Below are 23,767 nucleotides of genomic sequence, written 5' to 3' on the forward strand. Positions count from 1 at the left end.
CTTTGAGTAATACGCAGCAGAAATAATAAAACACAAACACAGAAATAATGCAAACACCAAGATTTACTTCGTTCGGAGTCTATGGCGACTCCTACTCCAAGGTCCGCGATCGTTGATCGCTCTCGGTAGACAATCACTATAAGCTCGAAAATTCTTTACAATTTCAAGTACAATATTAAAGCAGTAATAAAATTTTATACCGACAACTAAAATAGTAAACTTTAATCTTCTGGTCGTCGGAGTTTTTTTACAACTTTGTCTGATCGTCTTTTAAGCAGCACACGAAAGAAGAGTTGCCAAATTGTGTTGTACCTTTGATGTTGCTCAAGACAGGCTTATATAGCCTGTTGAGGGTGCCTCCAACATCATGGAGGGTGCCCTCATCCGCGCCTAATTTGTAGCGTGGATGAGCTCTGACCACTTCATGGCTTATCCGCCGGAGGACACCTCCAACCGCATGGAGGGTGCCCTCCACCTACGTCCAGGGCACCCTCAAGCTCCATGAGGGCGCCCTCTACTCAATGTCCAGGGCGCCCTCAAGTTCCATGAGGGCACCCTCTGCCCTGCTACGTGAAGGTCATCAACTAGTGACTCGAGGTGCCTCCAAGCTCCATGGAGGGCAATTCAGGACTGTTCATCAAAGCCTTTTGCTTTTTTTTTTTGACCCCTGCAACATGGGTTAGTCCAAAATACAAACCATATCCTGCAATACAAAGTTTAGCACAACAAAATAAGTCAAATATAAGTATTTGACAATCTCTGGACTATCCGGTTCTGACTTCGGATTCCCGACTAAAAATCCTAGGTCGAACCGACACCTATTGTTCCCTCTCCGGGGAATGCATCCTCACGTACTCCACTCAGGAATGTTTACTTGTTGCCAGTTGATCCTCTAGACCAACTGGACTTTTGCTCATCGTCCGAAGCTCTAGGACTTTCCCCTGGACGTCCACTCCAAAACCCGCCCAATCTTTCACCTGGTTCGCGACACCAGGACTTTCCACCTAGAGTCCTTCACTCTAGGACTTTTCCCCGAAGCCCTTGACCCGCCAAGACTTCCCGACTAGAGTTACCACCCCCTAGGATTTTTCACTTGCCTAACCACAGATAAGACTTTTGTCTAAGTACACTTAGGATTTTCCTGTAAACTTATTCAAATACATTAGATAACAAAACAACTTAACTTTGAACCCTTTGATATAATCAAAACACAGGTTCGATCGTCGAATGCTTCCTACACCAATACTTAAGTGGGAGTTGATTGTAAATATTAATCTAGGTTTTGATTAAAAACCTAGGTTTTACTTTCTTTTTCCCCATCCCCTTTCTCACCCAATGCTGCCATCACCCTCTCGCCTCTGCCTTCTCCCGATCGTTGCGAGCAAGACGACGACAATCTCCCCTATTGGCAGCTCCTCTCTAGCCACAAGTAAGGAATTATGATAGCCCTAATCTTGATCTATGCCGTCACTCACCCCTTCACATCTCCTCTTCCACTCACGCGCCAGATGGTGCTGATCCACCGTGAGAGGGATCAATGCTGCCCAACCGTTAGCATCTGGCTGCACAGTTGTTCCCTCCTCTATTCACTAACACACAAGCCGCCACTCGCCGTAAAGTTAGACGCGGTTTCGACCGCTGGCCACTATCCTTTCGCAGGCCACCATTCATGTGAGTTGTCGAGGTTGGCAGTCCACTATCGTCGTTGATCTCTCCTTCTAGCGAGCCACCACCGCGAGCATAGATTGTTGTCATCGTTGTTGCTACATCATCACCATCGACCGTTGGCCACTAATGAAGTCATTACTACCTTCATAGAAGTAGGAGAAGAAGAACGGAGGAGGTAACAGTAGGTTCGATTGTTAATTTAGATTGGATTAATATAAGTTTGAATTTCTAGTTAAGTGATTTATTAATTAGGTTAATGATCTCATGTATGGATAAATTAACGGGTATATACAGATGATAAAATTGGATTAATTTGGACAATTAAAACTTCATTATCTAGTTGATGAATCCTGGAATTAAGTTGAGTGATTAATGAGATTTATGAAATGATGATTAGTGGATTGAGTGATTAAGAATTTGGTGTAGTTTAAATGAATAAACTGAGTTATTAATAGTTTGATTAAATTGGAGCATGTGAAGGAAGAATTCTGGTCAGATTAGGTTGAGCTAATCGATGATTAGGTTGATACAATTAGTATTTTCTAATTGAAGTAGGATTTAAGTTAGTTATTTGATTTATGATAGGATTGGCTAAAATATATCCTGTGATGTAGGATGGTGATACGAGAAGAGCATTCTGACATGAAGACATTTGGGCCAATCTGCACTTGAGGTGGGTAGATCATTCTTGCTCTTAATTAGATTTCTGGTACTTTGTGCATAATTGTTTGATGTTATTGTTGTGATAGTATGCATAACTCACCTTGAATCTATGTTTGGTTGATTATTGATATTGATATCTGCCCTACTTGCTCTTATGTGTTATCCATGGTATATCTATGCAGCCTTATTGTAGTTATACTGATTGTTGGTACTTGTATGATACCTTTAAACAGTGATATAGCTAGTGGTGTGTACCCTAGTACACGGTGATGTCTGTTTCTTGTTCTTATTGGTTGGGTACTAGTAGACTTGGACTGCCCATGGGACCATCTATGGTAGCGTGTTCGCCCGTAGTCCGTAGCTAGATAGCTACATACCCTGTCAGCCCACGGGACCATCCGTGGTTGACTGTTCTCCCGCAGACAGTGACGTCTTACTTACCCTGGTTGACAATTTAGCTGTAGCCAATAGTTGTTGTATACTTGTTATATGTGTGTGTCATGTTTGGTTGCTCTAGTTGGTGAAATCTGGGGTTGATATTTTCCTCTTGCTGGAGCTTGTAAATGAAGACACTGAGATTGCTCCCTTGGTTCTTGTTATTTTGTTTCATGCACTTTATGTGATCTATCCACTGAGTAATACTCACTACCCCTTTATTTTCTTATGTTTCAGATAGAAAATAAAGTCTTGTCGCTCGGAGATCTTAGCTGTCAGTCCCCTATTGTCTGAGATGTCTCGTAGTTTCTTATGTTGTCGTGGGGTACTTTGACTTTCTAGTATTTGAAACTTACTGGGGATTGATTTTTCATATAGTTGCTCTACTTGTTTATTTTTGAGTGTATGGTTTTTGTTAGACATGAGCGCATGCAAACATTTTCCTATGTACATTTATGTTGGTATGGTTATCGTCTTCTGCGGTGTTTTGTTTTAGCCTTATGGGCTATTTAATATATTTGTAGCTATGTATCTAGGGTTCAATTGTCATTGTTACAGGGGAGGTGCTGTTCGATTTTCATCGGACAACCTTACCCTCGGGGCGTGATAATTTTATTGGTATTAGAGTCATAGGTTTACGAGACCTATTTTCTCGTGTTTTTGGATTTTCACAATTTGTTTTCTCGAGGTAACTTTTCAAGTTTTGGGGACAAGGCAAGCTGAAGGACATCTCTAAGCTATATGAAAGTAAGGTATACCTTTGGTGATTATCTTACCTTTTGTATACCCTATTTGTTTAAGTTATTGTTAGACAAGTTGAATGTCGTAGGAATTAAAGTATGACTGATTGAGCTATCTCCAATATAGTTATATTGTGTGACAGTGTCTATACTTGGCTAGTAGGTACTCGCTGATTTAGTTTAGTATGATGACATTTAGTGATGAAAAGCCTATTTAACTGATTGATTTTTTCTATGAGCAATAACAAATGGCTTTCATATAGTAGTCTGAGCTCCTGCTTGTGTTAATTGTGTAATCTTGCCATGTTTATTTTAGGAACGGTTTGATCTGGCTACGTTCATTAAGAGAACAGTATAATTTTTTTGTTTTTCATAAAATAGAATATTCTCGTCTAACTGCCTACTGCCACTTCCTCCAAAGGAAATCCTCCACCTTGAAGTAATTGAACCATGGATAGGCTTCCTTCCCCACTTCGAAACCCTATCTGGAAATAGCCATAGCGCCTATTCCTATTTTGATGGCACTGCTAACACCTATAACCTTTACAAGATACTTTATTTGCCTTATCTCCATCACTAGTTTTGCTTTGCTTTAGATCCTATGTTCAAAGCAGTATCCTTGATCTCTGAGGTCATTCACTCAGGTGGCTATCCTAATAGCTTTGCTGTTGGAGCCCTCTTGGGTTTTGGATCAACCAAAATTTAGTTTGAAAGGTGTTTCATGACAGGGTGTCCCATTGGAGCTTGTAAGATGATACGGTATTAGCAGTGTAGTGGATAAATGTAATGGAGCCCTCTTGGGTTTTGGATCAACCAAAATTTAGTTTGAAAGGTGTTTCATGACAGGGTGTCCCATTGGAGCTTGTAAGATGATACGGTATTAGCAGTGTAGTGGATAAATGTAATGGAGCCCTCTTGGGTTTTGGATCAACCAAAATTTAGTTTGAAAGGTGTTTCATGACAGGGTGTCCCATTGGAGCTTGTAAGATGATACGGTATTAGCAGTGTAGTGGATAAATGTAATGGAGTATGCTCATAACGTCTTTTGTGTGTGCATGGGTACTTAAAGTGGGATTAGAATCTGCATCCTCAAGTGAAGTAATCGACTTGAAGAAATAGAAATAGAAATTAGAGGATCACATTCTTGATCAGGCTCGGGACTCCTCTTTGCTTGTGTTGACATTGGCACATTTTCCTTGGGGTATATGCCCTTCATGTACAGATCAATTAAAGAAATGTGGTTTGTAATGCCACTGCACGTAATCCTATGATACATGCATTGATGATGGGTATCTTAAAATGGCCTGTTGGATTTTTGAGGAAATAATTTTCAAAGATATTTCAGACTGAAGTCTTTATAGAGAGTAGTATTGCTGATTGCTGATGATGCTGAGTTAGTGTAAATGATATTGTAGAGTGATTAACAAAATGATAACATTGGTAAGGACTATGTGCAGTTTGAGTAGTGGGTTGTTGTTTGTAGGTCATCGTTGGATAAAGTCAGGCATCCCTTTATTCTTGAGAAAGATACCATGGTTAATACCACTGGAGAGCAGCCCATGAATCTAGAAATCTTGACTTTCACATGGGCTTCGCAGATCCTATCCAAAATTTTGTAAATCCTAATAGGTTGTTAGTTTATAACGACAAGCCTGCTGATTTTCCTGCAAAAGAATCTAAGGTCAATAGCGATACCATTTCTATGCAAAATTCTACGGCTATCAACAATATAACTGAGCTTTCTGCTCCCATGTTTCCTCCCTCAACAAATCCTTGTGAAAATTTATCTCTTCCTCCACCGATAGCTGATAAAAAGCGCACTAGTCCACGATGTATGCCAATCTCAACGTTTGTAAACAACACTGATTGTAGCTATATTTATAACCTAACCATTACATTCTCCCTTTGCAGCGTGTGCCGTTTGTTATGTACCCGTAGACCAAGTTGTGCTCTTTATGCCACCTTCACCTTCACCTTCCCTTCTCCTTAATAGATTAAGTTCTGTTTCAGAAGATGACTTGATTGCCAATGAGTCAATGGAGGCTCTATCATCGAAGGACATCCATCACTTTAGGAGAGGAATCAATGATGGTGCACCGTGGGGAAGGTTTGCTCCTCAACGGTCTATTTCTCTGATTAGATGGAGTTCTATTCTACTAGGACCACATGGTTTCATTTCCTCTAAGGACTTGATTCCTTCATTCGAATTAGGATGTTCGGACCTTTGGTCGGTACTTGTCAGAGAGGCAGTAGACCGAGCATTTATCAGTAAAATTGGGGGAGTTCCGACACCATGATCATGTGGATTAGGTGTAATGATACCATTAAACTGGTGAGTGATGGGTGATTTACTATTCTATTTCTTTGATTTAATCAAAGTATTAAACTGTATATGGGATAGTGGTATTATACTGATATACTCAATTTACTAGGTTTTTGAAGATATTTAGTGGCTTGAAAGATGATATGACAGAATGTTTGAGTGAAAAAAAAATGTGTTAGTGTCGGTATTAAGCAAGCAGGAAGAGGAATGAAAGCGTTTGTACTAGGAGTTGAACTTGGTAAAAAGCAAGTTACAAGGAATAAGAATGAGAAAATAAGTAAACTTACGATTCAAGAGACATACAAGTATGTGTCTGATGTTAAAGATTCAAAAAAAAATCTCAATTTCTTGATGAATTGATAGATTAGATTGGTGGGAAAATGTTATCCAGTTCATGACTGATAGTGCATTTTATCATGTAGCAGCAAGAAGATTGTTGGAAGAGAAGAAAAAAAAAATGGTTCCCTTGACTTGTACATTGTTTAGATCTTATTCGCTATTCCAAAAGCAAAGCATATCACTGTCTTTATTTATCATCACATATTAGTACTGTACTTGTACTGAAAAATTGAAATAGGTGATTTAGCAAGACTTACTGTGATAAGATTTTCCATATTATATCACATTAAAGAGTCTGCCAGAAAAGAAGACTCTTAGGGCAATATTTGCATCCGAGGAATGGGCTGACATTTCTTTTGCAAGAGAATTTAAACAAAGAATGGGTATTGTGTTATGGGATCCAAGATTTTGGAAATTGGAAGGTAGAATCATCTATGTGGGTGTAGAGTGGCAATCCTTTCCTGGACGAAGACCTTGTAGACATCCAGAGAAAACACAGCAACACAGGAAACAAGACCTTGGTACCCATCAACTTCATTTACTAGCCCCGAGTGATTCCAGACATTCCAAGTCGTCTCAATCGTGAAAACATAACGCGGACGGCTAGTCGGGCACCCTATCAGTGTCCTATATATATATATATATATATATATATATATATATATATAGCAATGATATGTTCAAGGAAAAAAATTCAAGGAAAAGCTAAAGATAGACGCATAAAATCATGTGCTGATGTGCAACCGAATAGAAAGGGAAAAAAGGGGTTTAGGAACATGCACCTTGTCAAACTGTGAGTTACTCTGGAGGGAACAGCATGAACATGAAACTGAATGAGGGTGGAAGCATTGAGGGACCTGAAAATGAATTATCAAACAAGCAATAAGTTTGCAATTTAGAGGTTAAATTTCACTAAACTCTCCCTTCCAACATGAGATAATGATTGCTTATAACGGGCACTTATTGTTTTGAGGTTACATGTGGAAAAGCTTTTGTTTTCTACGATTCTCAACAAGAACTAGGTTTAAAAAAAAAAAAATCTTGTAGAACTATATAGTATACACAGGGTAAACGTCGGAACTATTCCTAAAGAAGGGATATCCCTCAAGGTGGAATATTTACATTTGTGTGTCTAGTGTCAGCACAAAAAGAAAAAAGAAAAGGATATTCAAATCGTACTATTCTAGCCATGAAAAGGATATAAGAGTTGTGCAGAAAAAGTTGTGTGAGCTTATAATTTATAGGGTGCGTTTGGTTCAAGTCATCATATATAACCTTGGTTATGTGATTACCAGATAATCACATAACCAAGGTTATGGGAAATAAAACATAATCAAATGTTATTTGGTTCAACCTAGGTAATGCAACAAAAATTTGTTTGTTTGAAGGTTTTAATGAATACCCTAGTTTAATATTTTACCGTATTACCCTCAGTTACAAAACCAACTATACATAATAATAATAATAATATTATTATTATTATTTATTTTTTTAATGTTTTTTTACTTTTCTTTTTCCTCTATATTTTTTTACTTTTTTATGTGTTTTTTTTTATTTTTTAATGTTTTTATATTTTTAATATTATTTATATTTATATTTTTTTACATTTTGTAATTTTTATTTATTTATTTTATTTTTAAATTTTTTTTATTTTTATAATTTTTTATTTTTTTATTTTATTTTTTTTAAAAAAAATAATTTTATTTTTAAAATTTATATTTTTTAAATTTTTTAAAATTATTTATTTTTAAAAAATAAATTTTTAAAATTTTAAATTTTTTTAAACATTTTTTTATATTTTTTAATATATTTTTTTTTACATTTTTTCTCTTTTTTTCATGTTTTTTCTTATCGGAGGATATTTTTGATAAAAAAAATTCGTTAACCCCGGAATCAAGAAAAACCTTAGTTTTCTGAGGTTTTTCGATTCCGGGCTACATGACCCTTTTGCTGACGTGTCGGGCATAGAACATTACTCAGGAATCATCGAATACCTAAACCAAACAAGATTTTTGTTGATAACCTTGGATGGATAACCAAAGTTATCAAAAATAACCCCGAACCAAACGCACCCATAGAGTCATCACTATCTACTTAAAAGTGGATCATCATATAGTTTTTTTTTAAGGGAACCTTAAATCCCTCATGGTTAGAAACTTATTCATGATACTAGGATAAACTAGTATATGGGGTGTACTACTTAGTTGTTACCAGCAGATGAGAATCTCTTAATTTGAGTAATAATTTGGGGATCAAATTTTTATTAGTAGGAGAGAACGTTATATATGACACTTAAATAATAATAAAATAATAAGTGTAAATTGAAAGATAGCCATATAAAATTTTTGAAAAATTTTAGAAATTTTTTGAAAAATTTTAGAAATTTTTTGAGATTTAAACAGAGTTTGTATGACATACTTAAGGAGATAAAACTTATTAGACTTTGAGACATGTTTATAATACTCATTTAAGCGGAAGTTGATTATAAATATTAATCTAGGTTTTAATTAAAAACCTAGGTTTTACTTTCTTTTCCCCCGATCCCCTCTCTCACTCGACGCCTCCGTCACCCTCTCACCTCTACCTTTCTCCCAATCACTGCAAGTAAGACGACGGCAATCTCCCCTGTTGGCAACCCCTCTCCAGACACAAGCAAGGAGTCGTGACGACCCTAAGCCTGATCCAAGCCGTCACTCACCCCTTCGCATCTCCTCTTCCACTCACGCGCCCAATGGTGCAAATCTGCCATGAGAGGGATTGATGTTGCCTAATCGTCAGCATCTGGCTGCACAGTTGTTCCCTCCTCTATTCACTAACACACAAGCCACCACTCACTGTAAAGTTAGCCACAGTTTCGACTGCCGACCACCATCCTTTCACAAGCCACCATTCATGCAAGTTGTCGAGGTTGGCAGTCCACTGCCGTCGTTGATCTCTCCTTCTGACGAGTAGCCATCGCGAGCACAGATTGTTGTCATCATTGTTGCTACATCACCACCATCGATCGTTAGCCACTGCCGAAGTCATTACTGTAGGATCAAAAAGAATTTAGATATCTCCATAATGACATGATATTGTCCACTTTGAGCCTAAACCCTCATGGTTTTACTCTTGGGCTCTACTCCAAAGGCCTCATGCCAATGGAAATATCTTTTCTCTTATAAACCCATGATCTTTCCCATGTGTTTTCAATGTGGGACTATGTTTGCAACCTTGCAACCCCAACAATCCCCCCCCCCCCCCTCAAACAAAGGACCACAAGCTTCCCACGTCCGATCCTCGACCCATCAAGTCTTCCTGCCCCTCGATCCACCCAACCTACTAGGACTTCATTGCCTAGTCACAAATAAGACTTCCTGCCTGGTGTCTGGTCCTCTTGATTCGAACATAAAAGTCCCCACAGTCGGCGGTTAAACCTTCTAACAGTTCGGACTCTGATACCAATTGTAGGATCGAAAAGAATTTAGATATCTCTATAATGACATGATATTGTCCACTTTGGGCCTAAACTCTCATGGTTTTTCTCTTGGACTCTACCAAAAAGGCTTCATACCAATGGAGATAACTTTTCTCTTATAAACCCATGATTTTTCCTATGTGTTTTTAATATGGGACTATGTTTACAACCTTGTAACCCCAACATTTACTACCTTTATAGAAGTAGGAGAAGAAGAATGGAGGAGGTAACATTAAGTTCGATTGTTAATTTAGATTGGATTAATAGAAGTTTGAATTTCTAGTTAAGTGATTTATTAATTAAGTTAATGATCTCATGTATGGATAAATTAATAGGTATATACAGATGGATAAATTTGGATTAATTTGGACAATTGAAACTTCATTAGCTAGTTGATGAATCCTAGAATTAAGTTGAGTGATTAATGAGATTTATGAAATGATGATTAGTGGATTGAGTGATTAAGAATTTGGTGTAGTTTAAATATATCAACTGAGTTATTAATAGTTTGATTAAATTGGAGCATGTGAAGGAAGAATTCTGGTCAGATTAGGTTGAGCTAATCGATGATTAGGTTGATACAATTAGTGTTTTCTAATTGGAGTAGGATTTAAGTTAGTTATTTGATTTATGATAGGATTGGCTAAAATATATCCTGTGATGTAGGATGGTGATACGAGAAGAGCATTCTGACATGAAGACATTTGGGCCAATCTACATTTGAGGTGGGTAGACCATTCTTGCTCTTAATTAGATCTCTGGTACTTTGTGCATGATTGTTTAATGTTATTGTTATTATAGTATGCATGACTCACCTTGAATCTATGTTTGGTTTATTCTTGATATTGATACCTATCCTATTTGCTCTTATGTGTTATCCATGGTATATCTATGCAGCCTTATTGTAGTTATGTTGATTGTTGGTACTCATACGATACTTTTAACAGTGATATAGCTAGTGGTGTGTATCCTAGTACATGGTGATGTCTGTTTCTTGTTCTTATTGGTTGGGTACTTGTAGACTTGGACTGCCCACAGGACCATCTATGGTAGCGTGTTCGCCTGCAGTCCGTAGCTAGATAGCTACATGCCCTGTCGGCCCACAAGACCATCCATGGTAGAGTGTTCTCCCGTAGGCAGTGGCCAATAGTCAGTCCACGGGACCATCTACGGTAGAGTGTTCTCAAGTAGACAGTGACATCTTACATACCCTGGCTGACAGTTTAGCTGCAGCCAATAGTTGTTGTATACTTGTTATATGTGTGTGTCATGTTTGGTTGCTCAGGTTGTTGAAATTCAGGGTCGATATTTTCCTCTTGCTGGAGCTTGTAAGTGAAGACACTGAGATTGCTCTCTTGGTTCTTGTTACTTTGTTTATGCACTTTATGTGATCTATCCACTGAGTATCTTGTACTCACTACCTCTTTATTTTCTTATGTTTCAGGTAGAAAATAAAGTCTTGTCACTCAGAGATCCTAGCTGTCGGTCCCCTATCGTCTGAGATGTCTCATAGTCATTCTTATGTTGTCGTGGGGCACTTTGACTTTCTAGTATTTGAATTTTACTAAGGATTGATTTTCCATATAGTTGTTCTACTTATTTATTTCTGAGTGTATGGTTTTTTTTAGATATGTGCACATGCAAATATTTATCTATGTACATATTTTATGTTGGTATGATTATTGTCTTCTGTGGTGTTTTGTTTTACCCATGTGGGATATTTAATATATTTGTGGTTATGTATCAATTCTTATTGTTACAGGGGAGGTGTTGTTCGATTTCCATCGGAGAGCCTTACCCTAAGGGCGTGACAAAAACTATAGGAGAATGCAATTCTAAGGTAATCCTAAGCTACTCCATAAAGATAAAATATTTTAAAACAATTTTGAAGATAATTTTGAAGACAAATTTTTTAAAAGCTAATAAGTAAAATTTTCAAAAACAAATTTTGAAACAAAGAAAACTACTCTATAAAACACAATCTAATTATCATCTTAAGTTACTAAATTTAGATTCAGGTAAAGGTTTGATAAATATATCAGCTAGGTTGGATTTAGATTCAATATAGTTAAGTTATATATTTCCTTTAATAATATGATCCTTAATAAAATAATGTTTAACTTCTATGTGTTTTATTCTAGAGTAATGTACTTGATATTTAGTTAGGTTTATAGAACTTATATTATCAATGAAGGTTTTCATATTTTTGTATTCTAAATTAAAATCTTTTAAGGTATGGGACATTCATAACAATTGAGCTACGCATGTACCCATTACTATGTATTCAACTTCAGTAATAGATAAGGCAACACAATGTTATTTTCTACTAAACTAGCTAAATAAAAAAGATCCTAATAGTTGACATCCTCCACTAGTACTCTTCTTATCTAACTTTTAGTTGATATAATCCAAATCAGAATAGCCAACTAATTTAAAGTGTGATGTTCTCGAATACCACATTCCTACATTTATGGTTCCTTTTAGATATCTAATTATTCTTTTAACATTTGATAGATGGGATTTTTTAGCGCATGTTTGATATCTAGTATACATATTTACTGTAAATAATATGTCAGTTCTGCTTACAGTTAAGTATAGTAAGGTATCTATCATGCTTCTATAGTATTTTAAGTCAACTGAGTTATCATTTGGGTCATTGTCTAGATTTATGTTACTTGACATAGGTGTCTTTAGTTCTTTAGAGTTTTCCATACTAAATTTCCTAATTAGTTCTTTTGTATATTTACTTTGGTGCACGTAGTTTTTTTCTTTAATTTGTAGTCCTAGAAAATAGTTTAACTCTCCAACTAAACTCATTTTAAATTTATTTTCTATAAAAGTTATAAATTCTTTTAAAAATTTTGAGTTCGTTGATCCAAATACTATGTTATATACGTACACTTGGGCAATGAATATGTCTAAGTCAAGAGTTTTTATAAAAAAGTGTAGGGTCAATTTAGCCTTCTTTAAACCCTTTTGAATTTAGGAAGCTAGGCAATCTTTCATACCAAGCCCCAGGTATTTGTTTTAATCCGTATAGTGCATTTTTTTAGTTTAAAAAACATAGTTTGAGTATTCTAGGTTTTTAAAACCTAGTGGTTGACTTACATAGACCTCCTCCTTAATTTTCCCATTTAGGAATGCAGATTTAACATCCATTTGATATAACTTGAATCTTTGATGCTGCATAGGCTAGCAACATCTTTATGGATTCAAGTCTAGCTACCGGGCATAAGTCTCATCGTAATTGACTTGACTAAACCCTTTGACAACTAATCGGGATTTGTTCCAAATGATTTCTCCTTTGTCGTCTAATTTATTTCTAAAGATCCACTTAGTGTCAATAATCGACTTACATTTTGGTGGAGGTACTAGGTCTCAAACCTGATTTCTTTCGAATTAACCTAACTCTTCTTGCATTACGATTACCTAGTTAGGTTTAGACAATGCATCATTTATAGTTTTGGATTCAATTTTAAATATTAGTGATATTTGGCTTAAAATTCCTAAAGGTTGATCGAGTTTAAACTCTTAACTCAGGATTTTCTATTATTTGTTCAATTTGATGATCAGGGTTTAGATGTATTATTCTTGAATTGGTTTTTACTATTTGTTCAATTTTTGTTGGTTGTTCTTCTTCTTCTTGATTTGTTGAATTAGATTAATTATTGATTTTCTCAAGATTAATCAATTTTTCTCAAGATTATTGATTTGTTTTCTTCTTCTTGATTTGTTCAATTTTTCTCACGAATCTCAAAGAAAAGGTAATCAACCAAGATTCACTAAGGTATGTGCTTAACTCTTTTCCTAGAACACTGGAATGGTCAACCCTAGTAGATGCAAATTACATTTCTAGGGACCTGGAGGTAAGTAATTTAGAGGAATTATTTTCTATATTTGAAATACATGAAACTAGATGTGCAGATCTAAAGAAGGAGTCCAAACAGAATATAGCCTTAAAGGCAAAAATAGATGAACCAAAGTTTGAAACTTCTCTCGATGATGACGAAACTACATTTATGGTAAGGAAGCTTAAAAAATTCTTTAAAGCTAATAAATTCAATCAAGTGCAAGCCAAAAGAATAAAAAGGAGAGTGAAACGTTATCACTACAATGAAGAAGGGCACGCCAAATATAACTGCTCAAAACTAAAGAACAAAGATAAAGGACTGACCCTGAAGAAGCACAATAACCTAAAAGTGGCATGGGACAAAACATCAAAGTCAGAAATTGAAGCATATGCCGGACTTGCGTTGATGGCAAGTCACGAAGAAGATGAAGAAGTAAGCTCATCCAAGATGAGCATCAAGAGCATCGATGAAGGGGGATCAATATCAGAAGAAAGCAGCACTACAGGGAGAGCATCAGATAATGAAATCGACAAGGTAAGTCATGTACGATCTCTATCTCCTGATAAGTTATTTAAATTTATAAAAATACTATCGAAAAATTCTTGTAAATTAGAAATTGAAAATATAATATTTAAAAGGAAAATGAAGAATTAAAAATAACCTTAGCAACATCTCGTCGATTAGAAGATTTTGACAAGATAAAATTTTTAAATGAAAATTTGAAAGTAGAAATAGAAAATTTAAAGAATTATGCATGCTCACATGTTCAACAAATTAGATATTATCAAGGACTTAATTAGCATTTTAGATATCATGAGGGCTAAATTAAAAACTTATCACCAAAATATATTCTGAAATAATTTCTAATTAATCCAGTAGGCAGGAACCTATATTGGGTTCTAAAATTATGCTTAAATTAAAAATCATTATACATGCTTTATTTTTAATTTGAATTCATAATTTTTACTTAAAATTGTCTAACATTTATTTTCGTATGGTTTCTCTTTGAAATTAATTTGATATTAATTTTTTCGAGAAAGAGAGTTTCACTGCTTATCAATATAAAAAATTTTAAATTTGTTTTATCGTTGAATTATTTTTTTATGAATTTTTTAATTTAAAAATATTTCACAGTGTTATTTTTATAAACTTTATTTTCTTGTGAAAAATTATCATATTCTCTTTCCAAGAAAATATTTTTAAACTTTTTCAACTATTAATGAATTTTCTATGAATTATTTATCCAAATACTAATTTTTAATATAAAAAATTCTTGAAGATTCAATTTTTAAAAATTTATTTTTTTTACAAAAATACTTGCTCTATTACATTCTAAAAAAAAAATTACAATTTTTTGAGTTCAGAAACTATGTTTAAGCATGTTTTAAAAAATACAACTTTCGGTAGAAAATAATTTATTATTGCTTAAATCAATTTCATATTTTGTGCAAATTTTATCACAACTTTAGATATATTAGCTTAACTGTTATAAAAATTATTTTTAGAATTTTGTAATAATTAAAAATAATTTTTTAAATATTTTTTAAATATTTTTTTAATACTACTTAATAAATCACAAAAGTTCATATTTTCAAACTTTAAAGTTCATTTTTTTTTAAGTTCGCCATTTTTAACTCTTAGAGTTTAATTTAGATTTATTTCCAAATTATTTTTCAACATTTTTCCTATTTTTAATGTGATCAAAGGGGGAGAGTTAGAGATTAAGTTTAAAGGGAGGGTAATTTTTTTTACATTAAATGTTATTAATTGCATATTAAATACTTGTTATTCCACTGTTATTTATTTTTGATTTACCTTAACTTAACTTAGGTTGTTCACATCAAAAAGAAGGAGATTGTAAGTACCCCATGATAGTTTTGATGTGATCAACCAAGTCAAGTTAGGTCCTATTGTCATTTGATGCTTTGTATCTAAGTGTACAGAAACTTAAGAGTACAGAAAGTCAACAAAAGATGCAACTAGCTAGAAGGACAGCATGGAGAGAGTTGACGGGCTCGGTGCGTCCGAGAGATAAGGTGCTACGAAAGAGTAAGCTAGTGGATAAGAAGGAAGTGCACAAAGTTTCCAAGGGACGAGAAGCCGATGTGGAAGACTGCTCGAGAAGGTCGAAAAATGGGTTCGGGTGAGCCCTATTCTGGATTGTTGAGATCACTCAAGCGAGCGGAGCCGGATCGGAGTAGAACTGGATAGTCAACGAGATGTTGACTGTCCAGGCACCTAGACCAAGTCCAGGAGCTAAGATATACTTTGGGCGCCCGGATTGGGTCCGGGCGACCGGGCCCCCAGGGTCAGCCTAGGGGCACCTCGATGCCTGCCTCATCGTGGAAGGGTGTCCAAGTAGCCGGACCTACTTCTGGCGCCCGGACTGGGATAAAATTTTATCTCGTGCCTGTTGCGTAGCTGTTTACATGAAGATAAGATTTGCCACGCTTAGGGCGCCAGGAGAGGGTATAAGCACCCAAACTATGTCACGTCAGCAAATGGTCATTTTCGACTAGTGGATTATAAATAGAGCTCTGATTTTCTCCTTTTCAAATAACATTACTTCAAGTTCTAGTCAGTTCTTTCCTTTCGAGTTTCATTTTCGTGTAAGAGGCTTCTCCGCCTCCAATATTTTGTTCGAAAAGGAGATTTTCTTACTGAACTTATTTTCCTTAGAGTAGCAATCCTCTGATTGATCAATATATCACAAATATGCTGTATAACTTGTATGTCTAAAAAAATACTAAAAGAGAATTGTTTGGTCATTATTATGTTTCGATCATGTCAAATAACAAATCTATAATGTCTTCTTTTCTCTATGTATGCTTAAAAAAATTGTTAAAGTAACCTAACATACTATTTCAATGCAATTTCTGTCCAACATCAATTAAATCCTACAATTTAAAAAAAATAAAATTAATAATAAAAAAAACTAACAAACTGGTTGAGCTTTTGCAAATCCAATAGTTTCGAAAGTGATACCTTTATGGATAATTAAATAATAGAGGATAAACACTCGACCCATTTTTTTGTGCCATTCTAAAATAAGAGTATTGATGGAAACCCTAAACCCTTCATTAGAGAGACACGATTAGTGTGAATTTTCGTCGAAAACTCTTGATGCCGCCTGAGGGGCACATGAAGACACTTATGTAAGCTTTCAGTGGGGGATGATCTCGTAACTAAAACAAAGCGAAAGATTTTCATAATTGAAGAGTTAAGAAAAGCGGCAAGGCTTGCATGCGCTAAGAGAGAGAGGGAGAAAAATGTTGACACCATCAACCAATAATAATTTAAATCAAAACGATTTTAATGTGTTTCAGATACTTTGGAAAATGGGATGGGAAATGGGATGTAGAAATTCCCTTAGTTATATTTAACTTGGAATATTTAGTTCCTAAAATTTCCCTTCAAACATAACTTATAGTATATTTTTCTTTATTTTTATCATAATACATAGACGATCTGTTAAAATACTCAGCAGAGATTTTATTAATATTAAGAATATGTTAATATTTACTATCGAAATACACTAAAATCAAACAAAGAAGAAGACCAAGAATTAGTTAGCAACCTAAACATACTTTGAAAAGTATTAAATTTTAAGAGTATTATAAAATTAACACGAATATAAAAATAGAGGGCGACTGCGACTCAAACCTCGGAAGGGAGACACAATTGAGGCTCGGAGGCGGAAGGCTGCGAGTTATCGTGGCTCCTCGTTAGGTTTGCGAAGAGGGAAGGCGAAGGATTGGACGATGCGACCTCCCTCGTTGCTTTCTCTTACCATCGATTCCGCGCTCCGCCACATCGCTCACATCACTGATCTCTCTTCCATCCCCGACCAAATCCTCCTCGAGCTCTTCTGGGTACCAATCTCTTTCTTGAACGCCCTTAATGTTTCTTGATAGCCGAATGCTTTTGATTCACAAGTTTATGTTTGAAGTGGATCTGTTGTTTGATTCTGTCACCGGTTCGTTTTTATCGGAGGTTTTCAACCACTCCTTGGCTTGTATCCAACGAGGACTACACTGTTTTTGTCTTTCGAACTGTAATTTCTGAGAGGTCATAGATCATAGTCTATCTGACTGCAATCAATTGAAGATCTTGATGTATTTAAGCGGTCACCAAAGAAAGAGAGGGTTTAATTTGTTTATTCAGTTAGATTGTTGTCTAAGAGTTGCCACTTTGGTACAGACATATAGATCAAATTAGTAAAAGAGTAAATACACGGTTCTAGTTCAAAAGATAATGAATTTCATGCCATCTTCCTCCCGTACTCAAATTGACATCTTGTCTGGTGCCTGCTCAAATCATTTTATAAGCTACAACTAATCTTGTTATTGGTTATCTCGGCACTAGCCTGTGTGTATTCTAAAAAAAGATAACAAGTCAAATTGATGTTGAATTATTATGCAGAAATTCAGAATGCAAGAAAACGGAATTTATTTGATTAAATGAGTAAACGGATTTATATATACTAACAAATGTGTGTAGCAAATATTTATTTCACTTGCAAATAAACTTCAAGTACACACGAGTACTGTTAAACAAGTCTGCATATGTGCTTACAAACGAACTTGGTCAGCAACACTACTCTTGAATTATTCATGAGCTTTTTCATGAGGTTAACAACTTGGCCTTTGCTTTCTTCATATTCAACTTGTTATTAGCCTAACATAACAGTATTTTTAAGCTTGTTCATTTGTTATCTCAATTCCTTACTGAATCGAGGTTTGAAGTTCTTTCTGATTCCAAAGGTTTAACTGGTCAGTAGCACTTCCCGTATTGTAAGAGATTCACATTGAATATATTCCTGATATTAAGTCTGATTGAGTCACCTAAATGTAAATAAATGGGCATCTCAATGTATGGTTATGGCTTGCAAACCTTTGAATTTGTCAACCTATTCCTTTAAGGCAAAACTAATTATCACATAGGTAATTTCTCTATTGCCTTTTTAAGCTTGTACACTTAACTGAGAAGACCAAATTGATGTTTCCAGAAGACCCTGCAGGCAGGCAAACTGACAGAGAAGGTACTGAAGTTATTCATGGCAACTGGCAATGAGCAAATTTTATCTTTTATTCAGAGCCTTAATATCAGACCAATTCTTGCCCCTGTCCTCCCTACAAGTAAGTATCGAGTACTTAACCTTCAACATAGATCTGAATTTTGATCAAGCATAATCATTTACTTTAAAATTTATGTGGCAGGATGCTCTGAAAATTCTAGATTCATGTGAAGCTTTCCCTTTGCATCAACAATTTCTCCTTGTGTGACTTGTACATATAAAATTGATGTGTTCATAGTGACTTATGAGACAGCCTAACCTCACAACTTTTCCAGAGGAAATAATGGACAATCTTTCCCTCATTTTCAATTGATTGTTAGAGAAGATGGATAATAGCATGTTCTGCAAGTTCTCTCAGGTGTATATGAGACAATATCTAGAATTTGATCAAACATTGTCTTCCAACAAGGAACATCATCATTGACACATTTGTCAAAGCTGCTGCAACTCACTTTCCAATCAAGGAATTCAATCCATATTATTATTATTATTATTATTATTTGCATTTCTTGTTCGAATTGTCTTTCACTAGTATTTCAAAGGTACAGTTGGCTGTGAATATTGTTCAGTGTGGTTCTGCCGGCTCGCTATTATATCACTTAGGATTGAGCAGGCTCATACATGATGCCCAAACTAAGCATGTCAAGATTGACTATTCCACATAGGCGAATGCTGCAAAGCTTCCGGTGCTACAATGATTATGAAAGGTTATACTGCCTGCAATATTTCCTCGACTCTTTGGCAGTCAAGCAAAGTTGCAAGGGCGGAGGATACTTGGTGTGATGAACTAAATTGGCAAATGCATTCGGGATTTGAGACAATAAGTGGGAGCTCATAGATGTAAGAGGCAAGAAGGTAGACACCAGGTGTGATATCTATCTTGAGGGAATGAACAGTTGAAGCTGAAGATGCAGTGTTTTACTGATGCTTGATTATGATTAATATAGAGATGTATAGCAACAAGAAAATAAAAGTGTGTTTATAGTATGAAGGCTTATGGAAAAGATACCTCTCACAGACACTTGCATATTTAGCGAAACTCACTTCTGACTGGTGTACCTGCAAGCCGTCTTCCAATGGATGAAATCATCATGATTTAATGATAATGCCGATGATTGATGTAGGGGAGGGCAAAAAGGGCATCATCACCATATTCTGCATCTCTGCTCAACTATATCAGAAGTCCTCCAATGGTTACTGTTACACCAGTGGCTAGTGCATAAGCGTCATTGTCTCTTTTATCTTAGTTTTGGATTGTTTACTAGGCTATATCTATTATTTTCTCTTTGGTGGGAACTAGGCCATGTCTATGCTCTAATAACCAATATCTATTGATCATGTACTGTGTAAACTGAAATTAGGATTTTGGTTACTACCATCTATTCTGTGTGATTTTTCTTCAATGTTTGGAATTTTTTAGGTGAAGACTTCCTATTCCTTCTTTTCTTTTTTTTTCATAAGGATATATATATATATATATATATATATATATATATATATATATATATATATATATATATATATATATATATATATATATATATAATGAGTTATGAAGCATAATTATGCTTTTGAACTTTACTGGATGGACTTATTTTAATTTCCAATAGTATCATTGTCTCATTTGTATCTGAAAAAAATGTCTTTGGTCTAAGTAATTTGGAAAATAAGTAGACAAGTTAATTAAGTTCTGGAACTGTAATGGAAATTTGAAAAAGATTATATATCATTGCTTTATCTGCACTTAGACCTGGAACTTGCTGCATAAACGAACTTGATGGCATAATTAATTCTGCTGTTTAACAGTTTAATTTCTTTCTTTTTTGTTAAAGAAAAGTAATTGGATCAAAATAAAAGGCAATATGCAGATAATTTCATGACACGATAGCAATATTTATTCCCACGCGCCTCCGCCAACATACGGACGGGAAAGTGACCACACCACCCTCACTAGTCTAGTCGTGTTTTATTTGTTCTTTTTTTCCTTATTTATTATTTCCGACTTGCTGCTTCGCGACCTTCGAAGCGTCGGTATCATGGCCGCTGCGAGGGTTCTTCTCCGCCGAGGCTCCTCCGCTGCGCGTGGCTTGCTCCCCACCTATGGCCCTCCGACCACCGTTGCGTCCCCCACAGCGGCTCGTCTCCTCCTGGCGCAGGCCCACTCCTTCCAGTCCGACTCCGCCGCGGCCAAGCCCAAGCGCAGCAAGACCTTCGCCATCTACCGATGGAATCCGGATCATCCCGAGAAGCCTCAGCTCCAGCAGTACGAGATCGATCTCGGTGAGTGCGGCCCCATGGTCCTTGATGCCCTGATCAAGATAAAAAATGAGATCGATCCTTCCCTCACTTTCCGCCGCTCCTGCCGTGAGGGCATCTGCGGGTCCTGCGCAATGAACATCGATGGGGACAACGGGCTTGCCTGTCTCACCAAGATCTCGTCCTCCTCCGGTGCCAGCACGATCACTCCGCTGCCGCATATGTACGTGATCAAGGATCTGGTGGTAGACATGACAAACTTCTACAGCCAGTACAAGAGCGTGGAGCCATGGCTTAAGAGGAAGGACCCCTCGCCAACCCCAGGGAAGGAGATCCTTCAGAGCAAAAAGGATCGCGCCAAGCTGGATGGTATGTACGAGTGTATCCTTTGCGCCTGCTGCAGCACCTCCTGCCCTAGCTACTGGTGGAACCCTGAGACCTATCTCGGGCCAGCTGCCCTCCTCCATGCCAATAGGTATGACACGTTGTTTATTTGATTCCTTAAAACGATTTCCTTGTTATTTATATTTTTCAAGTTGCCTAATGGTTGAATCTTTAAAAGAATAACCTCGATGCCTTGCTTTCTTAATCACTGATACAGGACAATGGTTTCAGGTTGGTATTGATGAAAATCTGTATTTTAGATATCATGTTGTGTATTGTGATTAAAGATTAATGAAATCAGTGGCTTTAAATCTTTGATGATTGTATAGAACTTGGTGGTTTTGCCTTCTAAAGGAAGTCTATTTAAAATCTGAATATGCTGTAGCTATATATCATTATCATTATCATCAAGTTGTGTTTGTCCCAATTATTTGAGCTATATGGGATTGTCTCCATTGAGCTATATGCGAAGTTGCATTTCCCCAGCCTTATGAAAATAGGATGGTGATTCATCTTCACAGGTTCAGATAAATTTTAGTGCTAGCTATCTAGTCCTAATGAAAACCTCATGCTTCCAAGCTTGGGAACTAGCATTGATGATTTTTCATGGTAGCATAGAAATACTAATATCACATTGTTATTTGCAAGTATCTATGAGGGAAGGCTTAAGTTCGATAGCAAATTTATATTCCCATTATGTTCCATAAGCTAATCATGACTACAACATTGATGGAATGCTGCTTTGAAAAATCAGGAAGATTTCTCTCCATCCCTGCAAAATAAAATCAACACGTCTGTATGCTAGCATAATGGAGTGAACATAATGTATAATTTGTATCTTTTTAACTCTTTCTCATGTAATACAATAGAATGTTCACTGTAGGATTTATTAAATAGCATCCAACTATGACCATTCTCTTTTATTCCCTTTTTTTACTTGGAAAATATGAATTTTTTACATGTATTTTGTGAGGCAACTGAAAGTAGGAAAGATTATTTCAATCCTTCCATTTCTTTATGATCATTTCGTTCAATATTTGTCTCTTGTCTATTTATTCCCTTTTGATTAAGTTCTGATATTGTAGGGAACTAGAAAACTAAAATTTAAATTCTAGGTTTTAAAAAAAAATGTTTTTGTACACGGTTAATGAATTTTTAAATATCTCTTTCTACTTTTTTTTTCTTTGAATTCTTTCATATAAAGCAGGAAGTAAAAAATAAGCCTGATGTCATATCTTACCACTAAGGAAGCATAGTCTGACTCCATGCGGTTGGAATGAGCAAGAGAGTAACATTCTTGATATAGTCTTTGAATGAAAGATGCAAAGTAGACTTATCCCCAAGATGAGGTTTCTTTTTCTATTGCATTGGTGTTGGGTACTTCTCTTTTAGCAGTTGCTCCTCCTTACTCATGCCAATGCAACTCAGGAATTTGTGGGCAAAAAAATCCTACTTGTTCCTTTTCTAAAATTTCCTTCAAAAGTTCATTTGAATCAAGGTTTATGAGTGCAGACACACTAGCTTTCCATTGTGGAAATCCAGGATATTCACTTATATTATTATATTTTTATGGGTATAGACAAGCTAACATGACATTTTGATTTCTTACAAGTTGAACATAGATGGAATAAACAAAAGGGAAATTCGGTAATGGATGGTTATTTAATTACTACAAATTTGCTATTATTCTGGTCGATCAAGAACTCCTTAACACACATTTGAAGGTGTACAACTATATTAGAACGTGCGGAATTTCCAGCAAAGTTTGATGGTAGAACTTGGCAGTTGATTGTTAATGGTTCTTATTATTATCTACTATGAAGATGCTAGGACAAAATAGTAAATTAATTGTATCAACGATGCAAACAACTAAACATTGTGATGATAAACATGATACAGACCTTGTGCCTTATTCTGTGTTCATCTTCCTTCTGGTTTGTCTTGCCACATTCAGATCAATCTTCGAGTACCTTTCTATTGTCTCAGCACATTCATCGTGACTGTTGTTTTGTTATGTTTGAAGGTGGATACAGGACAGCCGAGATCAGTACACCAAGGAGCGGCTGGATGCTGTAAATGATGAATTCAAGCTGTACCGTTGCCACACCATCATGAACTGTGCCCATGCATGCCCCAAGGGACTCAATCCTGCAAAGCAAATCGAGTCAATCAAGAAGCTTCAGCTTCAATGAACTGTCCCCAAAGGACTATTTGTTCCTTCTAACAATTAGCATCAATTTGGGATTCAAAATAAAAGCTCTGCACTTCCATTTGACGTGTGGGAGATGTCACAACTATTTTATTATTTGGTACTCATATTGCTTCTGATTGGCTCTTTATTTATCACAAACAGTCTTTTGAATTGATTTGTTTGTTGAGTTTAATGTGAGTTGAGGCATAGAATATATTGCATGCAGTAGTTTAGTACCTCGTGATGCTGTTAACATTCATGAGGGAATTTAGAGACAAATGTTTGAAACTACATAAAAGCAAAGCAATACTTGGATTCAAATCTGAAATCATCACAACAGGTCATGCATCATCTGCATATCTGAAATCATCATCTATTCAACC

At 35.8% G+C, this 23,767-nt stretch overlaps 1 protein-coding gene and 1 long non-coding RNA gene across 2 annotated transcripts; both read left to right on the forward strand.

The window, feature by feature from the left end:
* The first annotated feature begins 1,337 nt into the window (after positions 1–1,337).
* LOC122027685 lies at positions 1,338–11,332 on the forward strand. The gene is made up of 4 exons (XR_006124495.1): positions 1,338–1,843; positions 2,283–2,341; positions 10,292–10,350; positions 11,070–11,332. It is a non-coding gene; the product is annotated as an uncharacterized LOC122027685 (long non-coding RNA).
* Positions 11,333–20,511: 9,179 nt separating this feature from the next.
* LOC122027704 (succinate dehydrogenase [ubiquinone] iron-sulfur subunit 1, mitochondrial-like) lies at positions 20,512–23,559 on the forward strand. The gene is made up of 2 exons (XM_042586703.1): positions 20,512–21,284; positions 23,217–23,559. The coding sequence occupies exons 1-2, from the start codon at positions 20,590–20,592 to the stop codon at positions 23,383–23,385; spliced, it is 864 nt and encodes a 287-aa protein (XP_042442637.1). The 5' UTR covers positions 20,512–20,589; the 3' UTR covers positions 23,386–23,559.
* The last annotated feature ends 208 nt before the right edge of the window (positions 23,560–23,767 follow it).

Source organism: Zingiber officinale, chromosome 10A, assembly GCF_018446385.1.
Source record: "Zingiber officinale cultivar Zhangliang chromosome 10A, Zo_v1.1, whole genome shotgun sequence".
In the NCBI taxonomy this organism is placed as follows: Eukaryota; Viridiplantae; Streptophyta; class Magnoliopsida; order Zingiberales; family Zingiberaceae; genus Zingiber; species Zingiber officinale.

Excerpts from the sequence above, each read along its gene's own strand:
- LOC122027704 (XM_042586703.1), top strand. The coding sequence starts at position 20,590 with ATGGCCGCTGCGAGGGTTCTTCTCCGCCGAGGCTCCTCCGCTGCGCGT. Across the intron at positions 21,285-23,216 it reads GCCCTCCTCCATGCCAATAG|GTGGATACAGGACAGCCGAG; the intron begins GTATGACACGTT and ends TTATGTTTGAAG.